This window comes from Suricata suricatta, chromosome 2 (assembly GCF_006229205.1).
Source record: "Suricata suricatta isolate VVHF042 chromosome 2, meerkat_22Aug2017_6uvM2_HiC, whole genome shotgun sequence".
NCBI lineage: Eukaryota > Metazoa > Chordata > Mammalia > Carnivora > Herpestidae > Suricata > Suricata suricatta.
Window position 1 is genome coordinate 1,401,943 of NC_043701.1, and position 24,045 is coordinate 1,425,987.

At 51.5% G+C, this 24,045-nt stretch overlaps 1 protein-coding gene and 1 non-coding gene across 5 annotated transcripts in view; one reads left to right on the forward strand and one right to left on the reverse strand.

The window, feature by feature from the left end:
* UBE3C (ubiquitin protein ligase E3C) overlaps positions 1-24,045 on the reverse strand; it is a 98,474-nt gene that overhangs the window by 41,548 nt on the left and 32,881 nt on the right. For all 4 annotated transcript variants that reach the window (XM_029920934.1, XM_029920924.1, XM_029920941.1 and 1 more), the window contains 8 exons: positions 22,903-23,090; positions 14,729-14,815; positions 11,269-11,426; positions 10,922-11,154; positions 5,649-5,753; positions 3,462-3,549; positions 3,025-3,122; positions 916-1,048 (listed from right to left, as the gene is read on the reverse strand). In XM_029920934.1, coding sequence (XP_029776794.1) covers positions 916-1,048; positions 3,025-3,122; positions 3,462-3,549; positions 5,649-5,753; positions 10,922-11,154; positions 11,269-11,426; positions 14,729-14,815; positions 22,903-23,090 — 1,090 coding nt within the window. The remainder of the gene's footprint in view (positions 1-915; positions 1,049-3,024; positions 3,123-3,461; positions 3,550-5,648; positions 5,754-10,921; positions 11,155-11,268; positions 11,427-14,728; positions 14,816-22,902; positions 23,091-24,045) is intronic.
* On the forward strand, positions 1,618-1,721 carry LOC115286106. Its single transcript, XR_003905865.1, has one exon. It is a non-coding gene; the product is annotated as a U6 spliceosomal RNA (small nuclear RNA).

The following is a 24,045-nucleotide window of genomic DNA, read 5'->3' on the forward strand; positions in this document are numbered from 1 at the left end:
CGGGGGCACACCAGCGGCCCTCGCCGGCTTCCGCGGGCCCGGGGGGCCCCGAGGGGGGAGGGCCCGTTCTTCCCGGAAGCGGGCCGGGCCTGAGCCAGAGTGCCGCATGTCGCACCGTTCGCACGTAACACTCACAGGGGCCACCGCACAGGCCGGCTGAGAACACGAGGTCACGTGAACACCCAGCCCGGCGCGCAGAACCCGGAACGCGAGGCACCCGCGCCTGCCGCCAGCCGCCCTCCGCTAGCCCCACAGCATACCAAGACTAGCCCCGTGAGACAAAGGCCACTTGACCCGAGGTTTGGCTGCATGACCTCCCACCGAGCCCTGCCAACGTCTGCTGGGAGCCCCGCGGCGGCCCCGCCCCGATGCCAGGCAGCGCCAGGGCCCCGGGACTCCGCAGGAAACACTGTGAACGCAGAAGTCAGCACCACCACCCTCATGCTGGGTGTCACTCACGGGACAAACGTGTCACTGACCTCTACGTGCTGCTACGGGAGAGACCCCTGGTCTCTCTCTGCCAGCACTGATGCTGGGGCACCCCTCCTTCTATCAAGAAATCAGCACCGCGGGGGCTTGCTTTGCTCTGCTAAACGTGGCTTAGAGTTTATAACGCACACACAAATTATTACACGTACTACAGAATGTAAACGGTGCCCACCAACATTTTCAGAACTCTAGGTCGTCACCTAAACTTTAGAAACAGACATTTGCAGGTGGAGTTTTTTGCCTTAAAAACAGAAATCAGAATTTGAAAAAGGCTCGTGTTGCAACAGTTGTTTGTCAGTCTTAGAATCTGATACCAGCGCCTGCCAGCCCCGGCGCCCAGCTCCCTGTGAGAAGTCCCCGGGGAAGGAGGTGAGGGACGCCGCGCTGCAGCCAGGACCCTCCTCACAGCCCCTCGGCGATACGTACCATTTTCTGGGGAAAGTTTGTCATAAGCATCTTCATAAATATAATTTCTTCTTATTGTGACATTAATTCCATCCAGGAACGGACCATCTCCTTGCACCTCTTGCTTATCTGCATAAATCAGCCTCTGAAAGATCTAACAGATGGGAAGCTGTCAGGTTACCCGAAACCAGACTCTTTGTTATAAACAGAAGCAACGAAAACCTGCTAAATAAACCTTAAGTTTCCTATCTCCATAAAGTCAGAAATGAATTTTAAGAGCCACGGTATCAAATATGGACGCGTGGCCTTACCAGTGTGTGATCTTTGTGTATCTGTAATCTTGCTCCTCTTCCCCATCTTACAGCCAATTTTTAAAATCCCATGCTGGAGCATATTTTCAGTACTTTTTTTTGCAAACCCTTTAGGAAAACCCAGGTGACAGAGAGAAAAAGAAAGAATAGCTTTCATTGTAAAGCTGTGTATTACTAGGAGGAATTCGACTGATTTTTCTTTGATACTAAAAATCCAGTAGAGGGAGCTCAGGAACTATGTAATAGCACGTTGCATTTATGCGTGCGTGCGTGTGCGTGTGTGTGTGTGTGTGTGTGTCTTAGTAAAGAAACACCAATAGCTTTAAAAGAAATTTAATTTTTTGCTCATCCTATAAGAAGTGGGCAAGACTAAAATTGCCCTCTTTAAACCATTAGTTAAGAACAGAGACTGGTGCTCGCTCCGGCAGCACATACACTAAAATTGGAATGATACAGAGATTAGCACGGCCCCTGCGCAAGGATGACACGCAAAGTCGTGAAGCGTTCCGTATTTTTTGGACCTCAAGCATCTTGTAGTGTAGAGGTGGAATTTAAGGAAAGGTATTAAGCAGGCTGTGTTGTAGCCTATGAACAAGTAATATATTGTATCATGTATCTTGAATGTATCATAGATAAGCTGCTATATAACGATGGCCACTTCAGATAGCTGTGAAATTAGGGGATTAACTAGTTGTTACTTAACCCTCTAATTTCTGTATAAGTCTAATTACATGAAACAGAAGTGGGGGTTTTGATTTTTTACTTTGCTTTTCTGTTTTGAGTGTCATTGCAACTACTGTATTGTAAAGGATGGAAAATAACTGCATATGTTAAAAAAATACGAAACTTTATAAAGTAAAAAAAATAAATAAATAAATAAAATAATAAAAAAAAAAAATAATAAAATAAAAAGAACAGAGACTGGTGTGGGCTCCTGGCGGGCTCAGTCCATCAAGTGTCCGACTCTAGATCTCAGCTCAGATCATGATCTCCTGGTTCATGAGTTTGAGCTCTGCATTAGGCTCCATATGGAGCCTGCTTAGGATTCTCTCTCTCTGTCTCTCCCCAGTCACTCTCTCTTTCTCTCTCTAAGTAAATAAACTTAAAAAAAATAGCCTGGTAGTTTTTAGAAATTTGCTAAGTTGGTGAATACAAACAAAACATTTTAAAATCTCAAAGTTTTAAACATTAGTCAAAAATGACCAGGCAAGAAATTAAGATAATGATCCAAGTCTCTTTTATAAAGCAGTGCTTGTGATAAATAACTTCGACATAATGTACAGAAGCATATCTTTTCAAAACAAACATTTTTGAAAACAATGCAAAGTTCACTAGGCAAAGGACCTCCCTCTCCGTGAGAACACGGCGACGGTGGGACAAGCTGCTGAACTACAGCTACAACTAAGGACAAAACCCTTCAAGTCTATGGAAAGAGGGAATTGGTTAGACGGTACTCTTTTTTAAAAAAATGTTTTTCTTTAGTTTGAGAGAAAAAGCGCAAGCGTGCGTGCGCGCCAGCGGGGGAGGGGCAGGGAATCCCGGCGGGCCCCGCCCGACACAGGGGCCGTGCCGGCGGAGACCGTGGCCTGGGCCGAAATCAGGAGTCAGACGCTCGCCCGCTGCACCCCCTGCGCCCCCGGACTACGCTGTTACAAATCATCGTCAACTATCAGCATCTGAGGAGAAAAAGGAAACCCGCGGAAGCAGGCCGCACTGCGCATCTGCGGGGACTGTTGGGTCGGTGTTAGTTTTCCACGCGGAAATGACGGAAGGGACCATTACACGCACGCGCGGTCCGTAGAGACACCAAACTGCGTACCTTGACGCGCTCCTCAAATGGAACCACAAAGGGCAACTCCGTCAGGATGGCGAGTTGTCTTTCCTCAGAGACCGACAGCGGCGGGGACTCCAAACCCACTGCAACACATCGTAAGGCCTCTGCTGAGTCGGGGCACGGCCCCACCCCATCTCGTGGCACTGGGCAGGCACTGTGTTAGGAACTGAGGGTCCGTGCTGACCCCGCACCCAGGACAAAAAACACATCAGTGGTAGCCACGGGCTGAGGCCGGGCTGGGGCTCAAGTACAAAGGAACACGAGGTAATTCCGGCGTGGTGCGCCTTTCCTGTACGGGAGGCCATGGCGGCACAGGTGTATCACAAACCGCACGACAGCACTGCAGAGTGAACCTCCCGGTGCGGGATGCAGCCCACAAACCTGCACTGAGAGAGGAGCGCACGAGGCCGCAGGGAACTCACCGTCCAGACTCGACTGCAGGGGCCCGATCCTCCCCATCCGCCGGAACCGCCACACGCGTCTGGAAGCCGGAACGTACAGCTGGGTGACCTGCGGGGCCGACAGCTCCTGCTCAGTGCAGCCCTGGGCCGGGGCGCAGACCTTAACGTGACTGTGCGAACTAAACCGATGTCTTACATGGACCGTCGGCCGGTCGCTCTCTGATCCCTTGTCCTTTCCAGGTTGCCCCTCCCTGCCCTCCCCTTGCTGGCTGCCCTTCCACACTGTCACAGCGTGACTGCATCTCCTAACGCACCCGGGGACTGCTTGTTCTAGGTAGTGCCGGTAACAGGTGCATACACTGTCACGTGATCTCTTTCTGAACAAAACACATCCCACTTAAAGAATGAACAATGTCTTACTACTAAATATTCAGCATCTCGTAACTTAAAACACTGCATATCCACTGAGGCCGGGGTCGTGGTGGCCCATCGGTTCCCCCCCGGCGTCCGGACGGTGTGGGCTGCGCCCCTCGGCGCTAACGGGGCTCCTCGGCCCACATCCCGCACCCACGGGCAGCGGCATCCTCACACCCAGGTTCGCTTTCTGGCCAGGACGCTTCACGGGCGGCGTGCCCTTTCCTCAAGGCACGTGTCCGGTGGCCGCAGGTCCGGGTGCAGGCTGTGCCAGGCGAGGAGGCCCAAACGGAGCAGGCACGCTCGCAGGCACGGTGTCTCCCACAGCTGAGCCTTCTGCGGTCCAGAGCGGCACGGCGAGGGGCTTCGGCCCTGGACCTCATCTGCTGGCACCTCCAGCCGGTCCGGCAGGTCCCCATGGGGCCTGCACCTGCACGCGGAGGGGCACCGCCCGGACCACTGACTCATCAGGACCGCGCGCTGTGCGACTCCAGGGCCAGAGCGGCCCTGCCCCAAGGCGGGTCTCCCGTCAGCACGGCGCAGCCTGAGGAGCAGGACGTCTGTACGGGGAAGGCAGCCGCGGCCTCGATGGCTTGTCTCCCAACCAGGGCTCGAGGTGACAAGGTGCTTCCTCCGCTTTTAAGTCGGCCAATCACGCTCTTCTTCTTCCAGCATTTAAAATGCCTTTTGAAAAGTTTTATTTATCTGAATAATCTATACACCCAACGTGGGGTTTGAACTCACGACCCTGAGATCTAGAGCCCCATGCTTTTCCGACGGAGCCAGCCAGGCACCCGTAACTCGGAGATTCAAGCACATTGGACGCTCAGTCCGTTACACCGAGCCCGAAGGGCTGGTGCCGCCGATGGTCCCGGACTCTCCAGTGACGAGACCCCCATCACTCTGAAGGCGGTTTCCTGCGTGGGCAACGCTGCTGGGAGGCCCACGTGGGCCTTGGAGATGTGCGCCGCCACCGGGCCGGGCGTGGCCCCGCAGCCTAACCAGTGGGCACAGCTGGGCACCCCACGCTTCAAGATCCACGCCGACATAGCGATGCTTCTGAAACGGTTCTAAAACACCTCTGTTTTCTCCTTCTCCTTTCTTTAAGTAGGCTCTACACCCTGAGTGGAGCCCAATGCGAGGCTTGAACTCATGACCCTAAGATCAAGACCTGAGCTGAGATCAAGATGCCTAACTGACTGAGCCACCCAGGTGCTCTGCTGTTCCCTTTTCTTGCCTACTTCCATAGTTTGTTTCTCCTACGCCGTCCACTCTCTGCACCCATCCCCAAGATTTTGAAATGAACACAATCATGCCCTTTTCTGACAAACAAAAATGAAAACAGTTCATGACCTTTGTTAATGTTATTTAAATTTCTAAAAATATATTACACTATTGAATGTATTTCATATCTAGATCTTAGTAATCTCAGAAATATTCAAACTTGTCTCTGTCCCTTTAGAACATCAAGGACATGCTCCATTGCCTTTAAGTACCTTTCAATACCTTTCAATAAAAGCAAAATCTTTTGCAACCACAATAAAGAACCACTAGGCTTCAATATAATTTGTGGTTAAAGGAGAAAATCAGGATTAATAACAAACTCAGGAGGTATGTTGAAGCCAATGATACTGCTAAATGCTCTGTCACTAAAGAAGTAATAATTAAGTGTACTGCTAATACTTCATTCCATAATAAGTAGTAAATGAACCAATTTAAAAGAATTTATCCTCCCTAGAACAACAAAAGCTGAAAAATACATTTAATAAAAAATATAAAGATCTCTGCGGAAACCTTATCTGCTTTAATGTCTTCCTGCTCTGACAGCCAGTGGTTTGGAGGACAGAAGTTTCTTCTGGTGTCTCTGGCCTTCAGCATCTTCACGAGGTTGGTGATAACCTGCAGGGGAGAGCAGGGCCGCGTCACGGAACAAGCTCAGCGCCCACCACGCACGGGAGGGGCCACAGCGCGGGCCGCCGCCCCCGCACGCCAGCGAGTGCGCAGCCCGGGCCGTCGAGGGCTCCCCTCGGCCACCGGCGGGTCAGGCCGCAGAAGAGCATCCAGTGGGGCCAGGACGAGTCCGTGGTTTTTTAAGATAAATACTACAATTAAAAAACATTTTTTTTAGTGTTTATTTTTGAGACAGAGAAAGACACAGCATGAGCAGGGGAGGGACCGAGAGAGAGGGAGACACAGAATCGGAAGCAGGCTCCAGGCTCCGAGCTGTCAGCACAGAGCCCGACGCGGGGCTCGAACCCACAGACCAAGGACTGTGAGATCATGACCTGAGCAGAAGTTGGACATTTAACTGACTGAGCAACCCAGGTGCCCCAAATAATACAATTTTTTACAAATGTTTATTTATTTTTTTAGAGAAAGAGACAGAGAGAGTGAGCAGGGGAGGGGCGGAGAGAGGGAGAGACAGAGAATCCCAAGCAGGCTCCACGCTGTCAGTGCAGAGGCTGAGTGGGGCTCCATCGCACGCACCTTTGGGATCACGACCTGAGCCAAACTCAAGAGTAGAGTTGGACCTGAACCGACGGGGCCAGCCAGGCGCCTCAAGAATGAGCTCCAAGCACAAGGCGGTGAGTTCCGTCCCGAAGAAGAGAGAAAAGTTAGCAGGACACGCGAAGGGCTGACTACAAAGCGGGCAGTAACTGAGCTCTGAAACACAGATCTGGAAATGTATTAGCTCATTTGAGCTATAATGTAAGCAATCTCCAAGTATAGCAATTTCGTACAACTTTTTCCTACAGTGACAGCATTTATCTTTTCTTAAAAGACATGCTGTCAAGGGCGCTGAGGGGGAAACGTGTCCTAGGAGGACCTCTGACAGCTGTGGACACAGCAACAACTCCGGCGCTCGCCTGGGCGCGGCTCTGGAGCCGGGTGCTTCTCCCCACGGCTCTGCACACCCCCGGGTCCATTTGTGATGTCAAGTCACCTCTGATCACATTCCTGCTCTCTGCATGCATTTTCAGGGCCACAAACTCAACTGCTGTACAAATACTTAGTATCGGAGAGGAACATGGAGGTAACCATTAAAAAGTTACGTAAGTTAAAGACTGAAAGGTGAGGAAAGCTAGGGTACCAATTTTGATCTGGATCCACAGATGGCCAGTGTGGAGATCAAAAGGCAGTTTTTCTTTCAGTTAATTTTATTAACTTTTCTGGCATAGACATGCATACTAAAACTGTAACAAAATCGAATTATGGATAGACATAGATATAGACTGTTTTGTAGAGAAAGTGCGTGTGAAGGAGAGAGAACCTTAAGCAGGCCCCACGCCCGATGAGGGGCTCAATCTCAACCATGGGATGATGACCTGAGCCGAAATCAAGAGCTGGGCACTCAACCAACGGGGCCGCCCCGACGCCCCGACTGAGGTCCTGTTTGAATCCAAGATCTGCTGCGGCGCCAGCGTCTCGATGGGCTGATGTCTGACTCTTGATCTCGGCTCCAGTCATGACCTCACGGGTGGGGGTGGAGCCCATGCTGGGCTCTGTGCTGACAGTATGGAGCCTTCTCGGGATTCTCTCTCTGCTCCTCCTCCTCTCGTGCAGTCATGTGTGCGCTCTCTCTAAAATAGATAAACTTAAAGAAAGATAAACAGGACCTGAGTCACAGGTAAGCCCACTTTTGCTGAGATCAAAGGTTATATATATCTGCCCAAAGTGAATTCTTTGTACAGGGAGGCCTACCTGCATATTGAAACCTCGTGTGTGTGTGTGTGTGTGTGTGTGTGTGTGTGTGTGTGTGACGTTCATTTACTCTGGGGGTGGGGGGAGGTGGGGGGAGAGTCCCTGCACTGACTCTGGGGGTGAGGAGGACTGGGGGGCTGGGCGGGAGAGCCCCAAGCAGGCTCCTCGTTGTCAGGGGCCGGCAGGGCTCGGACTCACGGACGGCTGAGCGGCAGTGGCAGGTCGGAGGCTCTGCCCGGACCCGCCGCCTCCACGGGCGGCTGCCTGGGCAGAGGCACCACCCATAGTGACGTTCGCTCAGTTCCCTTCAGGTAAAGCCAGTCCCTCATTCTTGCTGGTCCCCCGGAGCCCCTGAGTCCAAGTGTGGTAAGAAATAGGGAGGACAGAACACAGACGGGCACGCGGACGCTCTCAGACCCCAGCAGCTGTGACCGTAGCGGGCAACATTTCTCCGGGCCGTTTCGCTCTTGTCCCCACAGCACGCCTTCCGTGCTAGATGCAAACCTTAACTACAGGCTCAGTGACTAAAACCATTACTCAAGCAAACCTTCAGAAGCGCACACACCCGTGGTCCACCCTCTCTTATCCGCCATAAATAACTGCGCCCCCACGCCCGGCACCTGTGAGCACCGGCCTGCTGTTAGACAGCCGAGCCCTCCGGGGTCGTTGACACGCGGAGAGCTTACTTCTGAAAGCACCACCTTCCTCAGTGTTCGGTGGTCAGAAACGGAACAAAACCCTTCGAAGATGAAAGGACGTGGCACTGGTCTAGAGAACAGGGGCACCGGGGGCCGGACGCCGACGCTCCGCCGCGGCGCGCGGGCTGCGTGAGGGCACCGCTGTGGTTTTAATGTTCGCTTGTTATCAAAAAATTCTTTTTGAGACGGAGAAATAAAATCAGCCACCGAGAACGTGACCATCACTCATAACCAGACCTGTCCCGCGCTTGGAGGCGTGCCACGAGGACGGTCCGGAAGCGCCCCTGGCCCCAGGACGCCTCCTTCCCGGGGTGCTGGGGAGGGGCGGCCCGCTCCGCGCAGGCTCGAGTAATTAGCCCTATAAATTACGCCTCCAGAGGAGTTTATAAATTTGATAAATGCATAAACTGTTTTAGCAGTGTCAACGCGGGGCCCAGCAACTGACCTCAATTCTTCCAGTGACAAAGAAAGATGACTCGATCCACTTAAAATTCTATGCTCTGTGACCAGCCAACAGAGCCTCTCACAGAAATTAGTTTGAAAGGACCATCATAAGACTGAAAAATGAAAATGGTCGGTGGATGAAGGAGTCAGGTCTCATCATTTGCAATTCTGTCAAAATCAGCGGAAGGCAGGAAATCACGGGCAAGATACTGTTACCTTTCTGGTCGCCTCTACTCCGAATTCTCCAATTCAAATTTGGCACTAAATTAACATTAAAAACGCTAACATTCTATGTTCGCGCTTTTCCGAGGGGGAGGCGGCTGAGTTCAAACGCCGGCTCCATCACCGGAGGCTCTGTGGCCTCATCTGTAAAATGGGAACAGCACCAGCACCTTCCTGGCAGAATCACCACATGAAATGGATTAATATATTAGAGCTCCTGGAGTACTGTCGGGGATACAGTATCCCCCGAGAGGGAATTCATTTTATCTAATATTAAAGATAATTTTTTCCTAAAAGGAAAACTAACAGCAGTAAAGCCCTTTCCTACTCAAAAACGATGCCCTGATTTTTCATTATCTGGGGGACTCAGCTTAACAGCAGACAGTACGAAAAAGGTTTCTTTTTCCCAAAGAACAGGAATCCTGTTCCAAAAACTGTCTTTAAACAATTCTGTTCTAAACTCAGGTCTTGGTAACAACTCCATTTCAGGCCTCAAACAAGCCTGTATCAGAAAAGTGAACCTTCGCCCGAATTCCTAAAAACGTCAATCCTTAATCAAGTGGTAGTGAGTCATTTTGAGGCATAAGAAAAAATTCACTACAGGATTTTCATTTACTGCTTAAGCAAGATGGGGCCAGGAATGATTAAATTCGGAGACTGAGTCCTGAAGATAAGCCTGTCATATGAAACCTATGAAGTTCTCAACAGGAGCTATCAGCTCATGAGGCCATCTGACGCCGGGCGCAGGCCCTGATGTCCTGCTTCATTAACGAAGATCCCAGAGTTTAATTAAATACACACAGAAAAACTCACATGCTACCATAATACACACATCCAGGAAGAGTTTACAGAAGAACTGTAAGTTTTGAATGGGTTAGAAAGCTTGTTTTTAACTTGGATAAGTTGCAAAATTGTCAGTTTTTAAGAATGGATACAGTAAGGGTTCAATATGTGACCTTTAAAGTTGACTTGGGATACAGAGATAGGTAATTAAAATAAATTGTGCAAACATATATCACATCAATCTGCACAAATTATAAATTCAATGATGCATTAGCGCTGTGTTCAGTGCAATCAAAACATTATCAGTTCCTCTCGCCGCTCCTAATGCTCACGCTCCTAAGTGAAATGTGTTGTAAAATCCGGCGGAGCGGGCCGGGCAGAGCCTCGGCGCGCTCGGCCGATGAATAAGCAGCCGTAATTAGCCCATCAGGTTAAGTGCGAGCATTAATGGGCCTCTCCTGAAGTCTAGCTTGACATCTTTCTCCAAACATGGCCAAGAAGAAAGTTCCATTAGCAATATTAATACAAGCTTAGTTGATCATTTTCATTCAATTAACTTCTTTCAATTAAATAGATAGCTTGACAACAGCAGTGATAGAAGACCCGGAGGGCGGCTGATGACTCAGGCCGCACATTAGTGCGCGCGGGGGCGCGGGCGCCGGCGGACTGTAAATCCAGCGCTCAATTTGGAAAATGCACTCCTGCTGCCCCCGCTCCCTTAACGAGCGGTTTTCGCTGACTGCATGTGTTTGCTGCAGACATTTCATGGCGCGCCAAGCACCCTTTATCTTTCCTTCTTCTCTCCCCTCGGCGGGGCTGCCCGCCGGGGCTCCAGCCGCAGGAGCCCCCCCGCTTGGCACGGTTAAAAATGAAGAGACCTTAAAATAGTTTACACGCAACTTGCATTACATTCACGGCCTTATCCTGCCTTTCTTAACCATTTCTCAAAGAGATTAAAAAAATGAAATCTGTAAGAGATCTTTTAGTGAAAAATAAAAATGAAAATATTTCAAAGTTTTATTTCTACTCCATCCTGTCACTAAAAGTACTCAATTTCTGAAATATGCACGTAACGATGTGAAAACAAGGTTCTAAAGGCAAAAGGAAAATGAAAATGAACTTTCTTCATTTAACAAGGTTTTGGACATGAAGAATGACGCCGACGCAAACCGGTCCCTCTGCTCTTAGGACACACGCGCTCGCACGCGCACCCCGTACCTTAAATAGCTGCACCCATCGCTTCTGCTCCAGCTGGACGCACCGCTGCACCTCAGCGCTGGTCGTGACCCCGACGCTCTGGAAGGCCGTGACGTACTCCTCCCGCACTTCGGGCTTGGTCTCCGGGTGCGCCAGCTTGATGATCCCCAGGCACGCGTCCCGAAGGCAGCGGGACAGCGGCACCAGCTCTTCTAGGGTGAAGGGCATCGTGGACGACGGTCTCTGACCTACCACTGAAACACAGTCACATCCTAGTGTCCCTGTCCTTTTCTCATGCCTCAACACAGTGAAAGGCTTAGGAGGCTTAAAACGTTTCTACCATCTATGAAAACGGACAGGCCTCTTACCTTCTATGGGGTCCCCAAAGAACTCGCTGTCGTGTATGGAAATCAGTGAGTGACTGAAGAGCGAGCTGAACAGGTAGAAGAGAGGGATGATCCGGCGGGAGTCCTCCAAAGCCATCGGGGAGCCCCGGGACAGCACCTGGAGCAGCGGCACCACCGACCTGCAGACGGCAGGGCGAAGGCCGCCGGTCAGTCCGGGCTCGTTCTCGTTTGGGAGCGAGAGGGGCCGGGGCGGCAGAGGAGCACGACCAGGGAGGAGAACATCCCCGTTAGCAGCTGAATCACTTCAAGGGAAGGCAAGCCCTTCGAACAATATGGTTCGTGAATAACTCGAATTAAAAAGGAGAACACAACTCCCCTCTCTTTGCTAACGCTCCTGCTCCCGGGACCCACTGGACGGATGTGGTCACCGAGAAAGCCAGCGGTCCCCAGAGAGAGGGCCACAGTGAGTAATGCCACGACTCAAGACACACACTTTATTTGTATGTTGAAAACCGCCTCTTCCCCCACCCCCGCCCCCCACTTAATGTATTTAACAAGGTATCATGCTGGTCTCGTGAAAAATTTATCCAGCGACTTACATTTAGGAACACTCAAAATGGCCAAGGAGTGAACCTTGACGAGAACCTTCGGAATAAAGTCTGCCCTCTTCTAAGCTGGGCCCTGTTCTAGTCCGCAGGTTTCCTCACCAGCGGCCGTCGGCACCCCCTCGCACCAGGAGCCCTGACCTAGAGTGAGGCGGTCTGCGCGGAGCCCTGGAGTCCCGCTCGCCTGTCAGGAGCCGAGGGCCGCTAAGTCTCCTTCTGCCCCCGGAACCTGTCCCCTTCCTCCCTTGGGCAGACGAGCTTCCTTGTCCCGGGAGCGCCCAGGAGCGGAGGCGCCGCGTAAGCGCCCTCGGCGTGGCCTGCCGGCGGGCAGGTGTCGTGGACGCCGGCCCCCTCGTCTCCTTCCGTGCATGTTCACACTTGAGCACCTATTTCCACAAACCACAGGCGTGAATCAGGTGGGCCGTGAGCAGGAACAAGGAGCCACAAATTTCCAACCGGCCGCCCACCGCTGCCGGGTAACGTGAGAGTGCAGAGCAGAGGGCAAGGCGGGCACATGTGCTGCTATTTTTGGGGGGCCCTGGTGAGATGGCCTGAGCCACCGGGAGCTTTCGGGTGTCCACGGGGCCCACTTCAGGGGACAGCACTGCCACCAGCAGGGCTGTGAGGGCAGGGACCCAGACGCACAGCTGGCTGGTGTGCGAGCATCACTAGGGCCACGGAGGAGGGCCCCACCCCAGGGCTGCGGCAGCCCCGCGCCTGGCATCAAGGCTTCTCTGCTACAGAAGTTTCTACTGAGGGCTTTCTTGCCTAAAATGAACTTGGGTTTTTAAAATATTTTTTTTAAGTTTATTCATTGAGAGAGCGAGCGAGCGAGCGAGAGCGCGCGCGCATGCGCACAAACAGGGGCGAGGCAGGAGCGGCGAGGGAGAGAGAACCCCACGCGGGCTTCATGCCGTCAGCGCGGAGCCTGACTCGGGGCTCCGTCCCACGAACTGTGAGCTCACGACCCGAGCCAAAATGGAGAGCCAGACGCTCAGCCGACTGAGCCCCCGGGCGGCCCCGACCTGACACAGTTGCAAGAGCGCCGCTGAGACTGCTGCCAGCGCGACACGAGGTCGTGGTCGCAGCAGAGACACGGGGCGCCGCGCCAGCGTCGGGGCCGGGGACGTGACGTCTCACAACAAAGACAAGCCAGCCAGCCAGGCGGTCCCGCGTGTCCCGCGGCACCTCCGTCACCCGGGAGCCTGTGAGGCCACCCACCCCCGGGGCTTCCGGCCCGGGCCAGCGAGACTCGGGGTCCACACAGACACGCACGTTTTCACGCGCTCCGTGACGACCCCGACGCTCACCAGGACTCAGAGGCCTGGGCGGAAGTCTTGTTCGGAAACTACTTCCGGACTAACTCGATGCCGGCTTCACAGAAACCGGGCATTCAAGTTTTAAATTTTATTCCAACCGTAAACTCAAGAAATTTCCAGAGCATTAATACAATTCTAACGTGTATCCCGTCAAAAGTCTCCTGAGGAATTTTCTTTTAATAAGAAAAATGAAACCCAAATTCTCCAACTGGCTTTTAAGAAATGAGTTTTAAAAACGTTATGTAATTTTGCCAACTTATAAAATGATCTTAGTAGTTTGCTACAGTTAATAATCCCTCATTCTCCTTCACACCCCGCGGCCCGTCTCCTGACAAGCCCGACGCCGTGCACCCCAGGCGGCCGTCAGGCGGCGGCAGGGCCAGGCCCCTGGGCTGAGGCCCTCGGAGCCCCGGTCTTCTGGGCTGAGCATCCGTGTCCCGTGCCAAGGCTGGCGTAGCCGTAAGCGGCCAAAGGCACCCAGAAACCAAACCGAACGTACAGGAAGACCCTACATTTTTATTTGAGAATGAAAGGACGTAAAAGAATTTCTCTAGGCACTAAGGCACTCAAGGTTCTCTCTGATCTCGGCCTATTCTCCCCGTTCACCTCCCCTTTCAGAGGGTCAGGAGCTGCTGTGGTGGCAGGGAAAACTCCCTCTGTCACTCAAGATGCTTAACATTAAATGAAGAAACCCGAGTACGTCACTCAAAGCACAGCTATTAACACAGCGACGTCCCCTTTTGTTACCGGCCAGCCTGCCTTGAATGCGGGCTCCCGCCGCCCAGGAGACGGCCGGGCGCAGAGGCGGCGGACGCGGTCGTCCGTGTGTCACCGTCTGGCACGCCACGGACCAGACCGGACACCCCACCCTCATCTCCAAAACCTCTTTCAACTTCCTGTTAAGGGAGGGAGGGGAGAAGGGGCGGGGGGGGGGGGGGAGAGAGAGCGCCAGGCTCTCCCTTCCAGACTCCGGCCCCGAGCGGGGCTGTGTGTCCCCCGCAGGCTGGGCGGCGGGCCTCCTGACGGTGGGGACGCTCACCGAGGCCCGAGGCCGCGCCAGCGCACCACGGAGGACGTGTGAATATTAAATTCTCTGCTTAGAATATCCGGTTAAAATGTGTATATTAAAGACTCTAGAATTCAAGCTATGTGATGATTCATAAAAGAAAAATAAAGTTACATAAACGAAAAGCTTCAAAAACTAACTTCTATAACATTTTATGTTTTGACATCTGTAATGGTGTTGGATTTGCTTCAGCTCTGTATCTTCCCTATCAGAAACGTATGAAAGTCCTACGGAGCAAAGACACTTCAGGCCTGTGGCTTAAAGACATGACTAGGATTTAGAACCAAATTCACTCTCAGACAAAGCCACTCACTCAATGTCTACAAACCACTGTAAATTAGGCATTGCTTGTATAAAATTGAGGCCATCTAGAATCTTTCTTACATAAAATAAGCAGCACTTTAAAATACCGTCTTACAATATTCTTAATTAGGTCGCAACTTCCCGCGTGCTTAGGCTCAGCTCCATTTCTCAGTCCCTGTCGCACATACCCTGTGATCATCCGTGTGGTCATGGAAGACAGGAGGAGCCACAGGTGTCTCAGGAACCTGGCGTTAAAGGCCAAACTGTAGAGAAGCCTAAAAAAGAACGGGGGAAAGTAAGTCAGCAGGAGCGAATATTCATTCAATATATTTCTTTAAAATTAAAGAAAGCTATAAACCAAAGACAAATGTACGACGCAGAACACATCCGTGTGAGCCGCACAGACAGCACGTGTCCCCCCAGGCTGCCTGCTGAGGGTGACGGGGAGTCACAGCCACCATGGGTCCCTGAGGCGGCCGGGGCCGGGGCTCCAGCCCAGGAGGAGGACGCGGCTGCTTCAGGGAAAGCGCTGTGGGTGACAAGTCACTGTTCTTGAAACAAACATATAAAAATGTGTTTTTTAATATTAACTAACACGTCAAATAAAATTTAAATGGGGCATCTGGGCGGCTCAGTCAGCTAAGCGTCCGACTGGGCTTTGGCTCAGTCATCATCTCATGGTTTGTGGGACCTAGCCCTGCATGGGGCTCTCCCTCTGTCTCTGCATCTCCCCTGCACTCTCTCTCTCTCACACCCCCCCCCACACACACTCTGTCTCTCTCAAAATAAAAAAAAATAAATAAAAGTATAAAGGTTTTAGAAACCCTCCGTCATAGTATCAATTTGCTTAAGAAGACTAGAAACCTCCGTGGCTAGAGGCAGAGGCTGACGGGCCCCACCTCCGGGCGCCGCCGTGGGGACAGGAGGGGCCGGCCCATCGCAGGGCTGCGCTCAGAGGAAACAGGGCAGACCCGCACGCTTCAGGGATCTGCGGGGGCCCCCCGCCTTACAGACGTCGTCTGGGGGCTGAGGCTGACGGTGAGTCGCCTCCGAGCTGGGGCCTGACCCCGGTGCTGGGCTCCAGGGTCACAGGGCACCCTTGCATCTCCTCAGTGGCCACGAGCCCCCCGAACCCACTTCTCCTCCTCCTCGTACAGAACGACCCGTAACAATGAGCGGCGCCGGGGGCTCCGTCGGTTGAGTGTCTGACTCGTGACTGCAGCGCAGGTCGTGATCTCATGACTCGCAAGGCCAAGCCCCGGGGGGGCTCAGTGCTGACGACACAGAGCCTGCTTGGGACTCTCTCCCCGCCCCCACCCCTCCCCGGCTCATTCTCTCTCTCTCAAAGCAAATAAATAAGCTTAACAAACTAGCAGTGCCCGCCCCTCTCTGAGCCGCCTGAGCCCCGCCCACACTGCCACGCAAACCGCCAAGTCCTCGCTTTCCTGCCTTCACGAAGGACGCGCAAGCCGCATGTAAAGCAGAGAGAAAAGAGCGATGAAAAATCCAAACTTTCAGCATGAAAGACTTCTAGAAAGTAATATTTGCTTGCTTTATTTCTCCTCAATCAAGAAACTGAGTTCTTTCAAAAATATATCGTCTAGTATAATTTTACTGAGAGCAACAAATTACTAAAACGTGTTAAATATAAATACTGAAACTTAGCACCTCAGAATCTGAAAAATTACGCATTTTCAGCCTGTGTCTCCTTTGCTCTTTTCCCTCAAGGGCACACAGCGCAGCCAGGGAGCGCCCGCAGCCTCCCACCCTGCGCCCAGAGGCGCCCGACTCAGGAGCGGGGGGGCCCAGACCCCACGTGGCCCCGCGCACAGGACGGGCCCCCAGCGGGCGGTCTCGGGGCGCCGCTCCCCGCGAGGTGGCAACCACCGCCCTCGCAGGTAAATGTATGTGCGTCTTTCTGAACCACCATCTTAACGGCTACACGTTTCAGAAGTTGTATTTCAGACTTAACTTTGCAACAACTGCAGTTCCTAAGCTAATCACTCAGTAGGCAAAAATAAAACAAATTATTAAACACGTTTATAAATCACAGGCGCGCCTGGGGGCTCGGTCAGGTCAGTGTCTCGATTTCAGCTCAGGTCGTGATTCCACGGTTGTGTGGGCTCCTCGGGACACGGAGAAGCCTGCTCGGGATCCTTTCTCTCCCTCCCTCCCTCCCTCTCTCTCCCTTTCACTCTCTCTCAAAATAAATACACATTTAAAAAAATTTGATAAATTACTGAAGGTTATTTAGTTTGGGGCTTTGCTGCTGAAAGGTAAGGAAGTGACATGTTCTTTATGTAAACTGGGACATACTGCAAATTACCCGTCAAGTTCCGTTAGCTGAGATAAAGCTACGCCCTAATTAGTAAAGGGCAGTGCGCTCCACCCGGGCCGTGAACCAGGCCAGTGGCCCGCGGGACCCCGAGTCGGCAGCGAGGACATGGTGGGGGCCCCTCCCGCCCGCGGCAGGAAGGCGTCCTCGGTGAAAGAAACACAAGGCAGCCCCCGAAGCCCATTCTCCTCTTGCAGACACAGGTCCAGATGGAATACTTTTGGGGCGCCCGGGGGCTCAGGCGGTTAAGCGTCCGGCTTCGGCTCAGGTCATGATCTCACGGTTCGTGGGTTTGAGCCTCACGTCAGGCTCTGTGCTGACAGCTAGAAGCCTGGAGCTGCTTCCGATTCTGTGTCTCCCTCTCTCTCTCTCTCTCTGCCCCTCCCCTGCTTGCGCTCTCTCAAAAATGAATAAAATGCTAAAAAAATTATATTAAAAAAAGAAAGAAAACTCAAGCACATACTGCAATAAAATTGATCTGGGAGGCCTTATGATTTGATGTCTTTACAAGAAAACCACAGGAAAATTATAATATCAACCTGTGATCCCTAAGGCGTTACCTTTCCAATTCCATCCCGAAGGGTCCAGGACCCACGGAGCAGGCAAGCGAAGCCCGCGAGCAGCCCGCCGGCGCGCTGGCCCGTGAGCGGCTCCTGGCGTCGGCCCTCTGCCAGGGAGCGTCTGCCTAACATCTCGGCGCATCCGGGATTACAGGCGGCATCTCGCCAACTAACCCGGGAGGGCCTCTTGTTAAAAACAAGTTTATTTTATTTATTTTGACCGAGACAGAGACCGCATGAGAGGGGAAAGGGCAGAGAGAGAGGGAGAGAGACTCTGAAGCAGGATTCACACTGTCCGCACAGGGCCCGAAATGGGGCTTAAACTCATGAACTGTAAGATCACGACCTGAGCCAAAGTCGGGAGTCAGACGTTTAACCGACTGAGCCCCCCAGACTCCCCAGCAAGGTTTCCGACGGATGATCACCTTAGCGTGACTCTAACAGAGGACTCGGCCAAGAAAGAAGCGACGAGGAGGGAGGAGGCATTCTGGCCAGAGAGGCAGAGGGGGTAGACGTGAGACTCGGTGGAGACGGAGGCCGCAGAGCGCGGCTGCGGCACAGTCCTCGGCAGCTACAACCACCACTGCAGTCAGAGGGGCAGCCGAACGTTCGAGACGGAAAGGGTGCTGAGCAAGCCCGGAACCCAGGACCGTGCGTCTCCCCGGAGGGCAAAGGGGACACCTGGCAGACGCTCGCGACTCTGACAACACAGTCCGGCAGCAGCGGGTGTAGACTGCAGCACCCACGTGCAGTGACTGAACGCACGCAGGGCTTACCAAGAAAGGAGCGAGTCCAAGCCTAAAGCCCACAGCAGGGCTGTCCGGCAGCACTTTGTGTGGGGCCGGGAACGGTCTACGCCGCGCTCTGGCAATCAGGGGCCACCAGCCAGCCACACGGACGACTGGGCACACGAAGCGGGGCTGGCCCGGGTCCGGGGGGCCGGGCTCGCACCTCTACTTCATCTTAATTAAAGTGAAGTCGCCGCATTCTGAGACTTCCCCAGCGCGGTCCCCAGATTTCGGAGGGAAATGCTGAGCTCAGTGTGAGGACAGCCTGTGAGGCGCTAAAGGGGCGTCCAGAACACGGGAAACCCGCTCCCGTCCTTCAGAGACTCCGATCAGCAGACAAAACTGAGAAGGTGCAGAGAAATGGAAGTCAAAGAAGTTCCGGAAACACTGAAACACAGAGACAGAGAAGCCCCCTCGGAGGAGATAGGGGAAAAGCCCAACAGCAAAGGAAAATTCGAGAGAGCAGGGTCCGGGAAGGTCACGGGGAAGGAGGGTCAAGAGGAAAGAGGAGGAGGGCAGAGGGCCACGGGGGGGGGGGGGGGGAACGAAGCTGGGTGCCGCAGGTGCTCCTGTCCCCCCACAGCAGGGCGAGGCGGGCCCGGGGACAGCGGTGGGGGGCGGGGGGGGCACCGGCCTCGGCTTGAGCTGCAACACGGGCAGACCACCGAAGTCCATCCGGTGGAGACGCCAAGCCAGGCTGAGTCCGCCTGGTCAGAGCTGAGCGGGGGGCGCCGGCTGCCCGTGGGGGGCCACTTAAATGCCCATCTTTCTGGGTTTAGTTCTCTGGATGCTGGGGTGCTGCCTTCCTTGCCCCTGACTCAGAACACAACCATTTAGTATTTGTTCATAATAAGAATAGTGAATACATTTTCTTTTTTAAAGATTTCGTTAGGTCATCTCTATACCCAACGTGGGGCTTGAACTCACGAACTGGAGATAAAGAGTTGCACAGGCACCACGAACACATTTTCTTAAGAAAAAATTAATTTTATATCCAAATATTTATTCAGATTTCCAAGTCCACTGGTAAGATTTACAAATTTTTTCTCCTAAGTTCATGGCAAACTCATTTATTACTGAATTTTTAAAAATTTAAGTAATTCACATGATCTGAAACCCAAAACCGTATCAGAATGCGGTGAAAAGTGCACGCTGTCCTCCACCCGAGATGTCCAAAGCACAGCCAGACATGTGAATGTCATCTCACGAACTTCCTGTGTCCATGACTTTTTATGCAAACACAAAAATCCATTCCTCCTTTTTCCACCTTTCTGACTCAAAAGTAGGTTATTATTCACATTCTGTATCTTCCTATTTTTCACATAAACATAGGTCTTGGAAATCTTTCCGTATCAGTGTGAAAAGGGTTTTGATATCCCTTTAACATCCTGACAATCAACACTAAACAGACGTTAAAACTGCAAATCCGAACCTTGAAACTAAGAGGGGTTACACGAGCCGGGAGGCAGGAGCGGGAGTGATCAGCCTTGGAATTTACTAATCATCTTTTAAATACCTTGAAAAAAACCCCACAAAACCTGAAAGCGGTTAAAATCTACAACAGAGTAAGCCTATTTGCTTTCACGAGCTAAGAAAAACAATCTAAATACTTAAAACCTAATATATCTGACCCATAAACAAAATTCCTAGAGCAGTTTCTTGGAGGAAATGGTGCGGTCCTCCTAAAACAGGCAGGTATAGAGCTCCGTTCCCATTAAACACCTTTTGGACGCGGCCCCCCGCTGAGCCTCGGAGCAGGGCGGTGGGGCGCGTGTCCAGAGCCGTGGGCGTTGGGCGACAATAAAAGCGAGCGTCCCGGTGCGCCGCTGTGACCCTCAGGCCTCACATCCGGCTCTAACGCGATCAGCCCAGAGCGCTAATTAGCTGCCGGGGGCGGGGCCTGCGCCCCCCCCCGGAGCGAGGCGGCCCTAATTAGCCCGCCCGGCCCGTGGTTACCAGGCGGCGCGGCGGAGGGCGTGTTCTCTGCACACCGCTCCTTTCAAAGGCTGCTCTCCGAGCGGGAGACAACGCTCTTTCCAGAGGATCCTTTAGGGGAACGTAAACCATCTGCCAGAACGCAGCAGCTGCCGGCAGACGACCCGGGTCCCTGGGCTCCTACGAGGGCCAGCACACTCTGTTAAATACCTTTCTGGTAAATTCACAAGCAACCACTAACCTATCACTCAAAATACAGAAAAATGTTTCAAGATTACAGGCACACTCACCTAAGAACAAATAGGCCTCATTTTGATTTGTATGTAGATTACAGGCACACTCACCTAAGAACAAATAGGCCTCATTTTGATTTGTATGTATTTTGTCCCTTCCAAAAGCTTATTTCCAAGTGTAGAAGAACAAACACATCAGGTTCAGAGTAAGCCGTCAAGGGCAAGCTGGAAAGGAGAGCCATGGGGAGGCCGGGGAGACACGTCCCAGACTGGGTGTACAATATAGGCATGGGTCCAATGTGGTTTTTTTAAAAAACAGACTTCATTTTATTTTCATTCATTTATTTTTTTCTTAAACCTTAGGTTCAAAAGGTTTTTTTTTAATGTTTACTTTTGAAAGCAAGAGAGAGAGAGAAAATGAGCAGGGGAGGGGCAGAGAGAGGGAGACATAGGATCCCGAGCAGGCTCTGCACTGTCAGCACAGAGCCCAACACAGGGCTTGAACTCAAGAACTGCAAGATAATGACCTGAGCTGAAGTCAGACGTTTACCCGACTGAACCACTCAGGTGCCTCTATTTTATTTTAGAGAGAGAGAGAGGGTGCAAGCAAGGGAGAGGGGCAGAGGGAGAGCAAGAGAATCCTAAACAGGCTCCACACTCCAAGTAGAGCCCAACGTGGGGCTGGATCGATGACCCTGGTCATGACCTGAGCTGAAATCAAGAGCCAGACGCTCACCTGACTGTGTCACGCAGGGGCCTCGAATCCAATGTCTAAATTGACGGCTAGGACTAAACTCCACGTTCACTGCCAAGATAACTCTAGAAAAACAAGCTAATTTCATTTAACACATTATAGGCCACTTGAAAGTCTCACAGGCTGGGGAAACAGACTCAAAAAGGATTACTTGGTTTAGAAAAGAAAAACAAACTCATTTTCCATGAAGTGCTTGCACAGTTTAGTAATCTATACCAGATCTTATCAGAAAACAGCAGACAAGGGCCACAGGGAGGCTCAGCCGGTTGAGTGTCTGACTCTGGATTTTGGCTCCGGTTCCAATCTCACGGTTGGTCACTTCAAGCCCCTCGTCAGGCTTTGTCCTGACAGCATGGAGCCTGCTTGGGATCCTTTCTCCATCTTTCTCTGTCCCTCCCTTCCTCGCTCTCTTTCTCTCTAAATGTTTGGTAGAATTCACCTAGAAAGCCTAGAAAGGCCCTGGACTCTTGTTGGGAGATTTTTTATTACAAATTCAATGTGTTTACTGGTGATGGCTCTGCTCAAATTTCTATTTCCTCCGGTTTCCGTTTTGTCCATTTCTCCCAGATTGCCCAATCTGTGGGCATATAATTGCTCATAATATTCTATTATCATCGTGTGTATTTCTGCAGTGTGGGTGGTGATCTCTCCTCTTTCGTTCTTGATTTTATTTATTTGGGTCCTTCCTTTTTCTTTTGGATCATCCAGGCAGGGGGTTATAATTTTGTTCAATCTTTCAAAGAACCAGCTCCTGCTTCACTGATCTGTGTTTCATCATTATTTCGATGGTGTTGATTTCTGCTCTAATCTTTATTAATCTCCTGTCTTCTGCTGTTTTGGGGTTTTATTTTCTGTTCTTTTTCTAGCTCTTTAAGGTGTAAGGTTAAGGTTCTCTCTCCCTCTCTCAAAATAAATACATAAACTTTAAAAAAGAGCAGATAAGGGGCGCCTGGGTGGCTCAGTAGGTTAAGTGTCTGACTTTGGCTCAGGTCATGATTTTAATGTTTGTGGGTTTGAGCCCCGCATCGGGCTCTGTGCTGACATCTCAGAGTCTGGAGCCTGCTTCAGATTCTGTGTCTCCCTCTTTCTCTCTTCCTCCCCTGCTCACACGTGGAGAGCGGCAAAGATTCAGCTGCTTGGCCATTTGCTAGCCGGATTTGTCACTCCCTGAGGGGAGTTGCAAAATAGGCAGGGGAGCGCTCCTCCCGGTCAGAGGCGAAGCCAGAAGATCGAAGATCAACGGCCTGCAGGCAGGGTGGCATCGGCCCCTCAGGCGCTGGGCTGGAACCCTTTGGTCTGGTTCCCCTTTTACTCCAGCCTTAATCCCTTGACCCTGTTTCCTAGCAACCGACCTAGGTCAGCCGCCTTGTTTTCCCTCCTTGAAACCTTTATAAGATATGGCGTTTTCTGAATAAAGAGGAAGAGGCTAGAAGAGGCTTGATCGAAACCGTGAGTTGTGTCTTTACTCTCTGTGCGTCCCCCTTCCTGCCCTTTCTCTCCCTCCCTCAGGAAAAGAACCCACGAGGACTCTCCGCCCTGCCGGTCAGGTGGAGAGACAGGTACCGCCGAGCGCCGGGGACAAGCCGCCAGGACCTGGCATCGGTTAAGACACTCACACTCTGTCTCTCTCTCAAAAATAAATAACAAATAAAAAACCCCAACCAAACCGCAGATAAAAGGGACACAGGTGGAGACCGAGCGGAGCAGACCGAGGGGGCACGGTGTACTTCGGTGTCCACAGTGACCGGGGGACTTGCCTGACTTTGGGCACCACCATCCGATGCTGCACCATTAGCGTGTGGCCGATGGACGCCATGAGAGTGAAGGCCTCCTCGCTGGCTGAGTCCCTCCAGACCAGGTTTAACAAGGTGTTGGTCTGCTGTTTCGTGTCCAACTTCTTCAGACACTCCTCTGTTACGTACGGTACGGACAGTCGACCGTCCTCCTAAAACACACCAGAGAGACCGCTCTGAGCGGATGTGTCATTAGTATGACCCTCTACACTCCGGACTCACACAGCATCTTACGTCAAGTAAAAATACAAAATAGCCATTACCTAAAAGTTACCCACATCACAGTGAACACACCAATCTCACTCCAAAGGCATTCATTAAAGTAAAATGAAATTCCCCACTAATTTTGCCCATCACAACAACACAGGAACTGTAAACACTCGGTTTTTGCGTACTGATGGCACAATATTTTCAGTGGTGACATTGTAAGAAAAATTCATTTCATAGTTTTAGATGCCATTGTACTAAGTGTACATGTGTGAAAACACATTCTCATCTGACAGAACCTGCAATTTAAATGATGTAGGAGATCATGGGCTAGGCAAAAATAGAATATTAAGTCATTTATTTATTTATTCATAACATCTACTCATTTTTGAGAGTAAGAGAGACAGAGTGCGAGCGGAGAGGAGCAGAGAGAGAGGGAGACACAGAATCTGAAGCAGCTCAGAATCTGCTGACAGCTCAGAGCCTGATGCGGGGCTTGAACTCATGGATCGTGAGATCATGACCTGAGCTCAAGTCAGATGCTTAATCAACTAAGCCACCCAGACACCCCTAAAAAATTTATTTTTAAAAAAATCAACTGAAATGTATTTTCGATCATAATTTCTTTGAAGATATGATTCACCAACTAAAACCTGAACTAAGACAGTATGCATTTACCCATCTGGGGTGCTCATCAAAGATACATCCTTGTTTGATATATGTATGCATATATCCAAGTATATATCAATATAAAATAAATACACAACACTGAATATTGCTCACTGCCTTCCTTGGAAAGTTAGATGGGTGTAATTTATATAACTTATAATAATCTACCAAATAAAACATTGCTTTAGGTAAAACTTTCTCTTTTCCTGACTAGGCTTTCCAAGGGGGAGG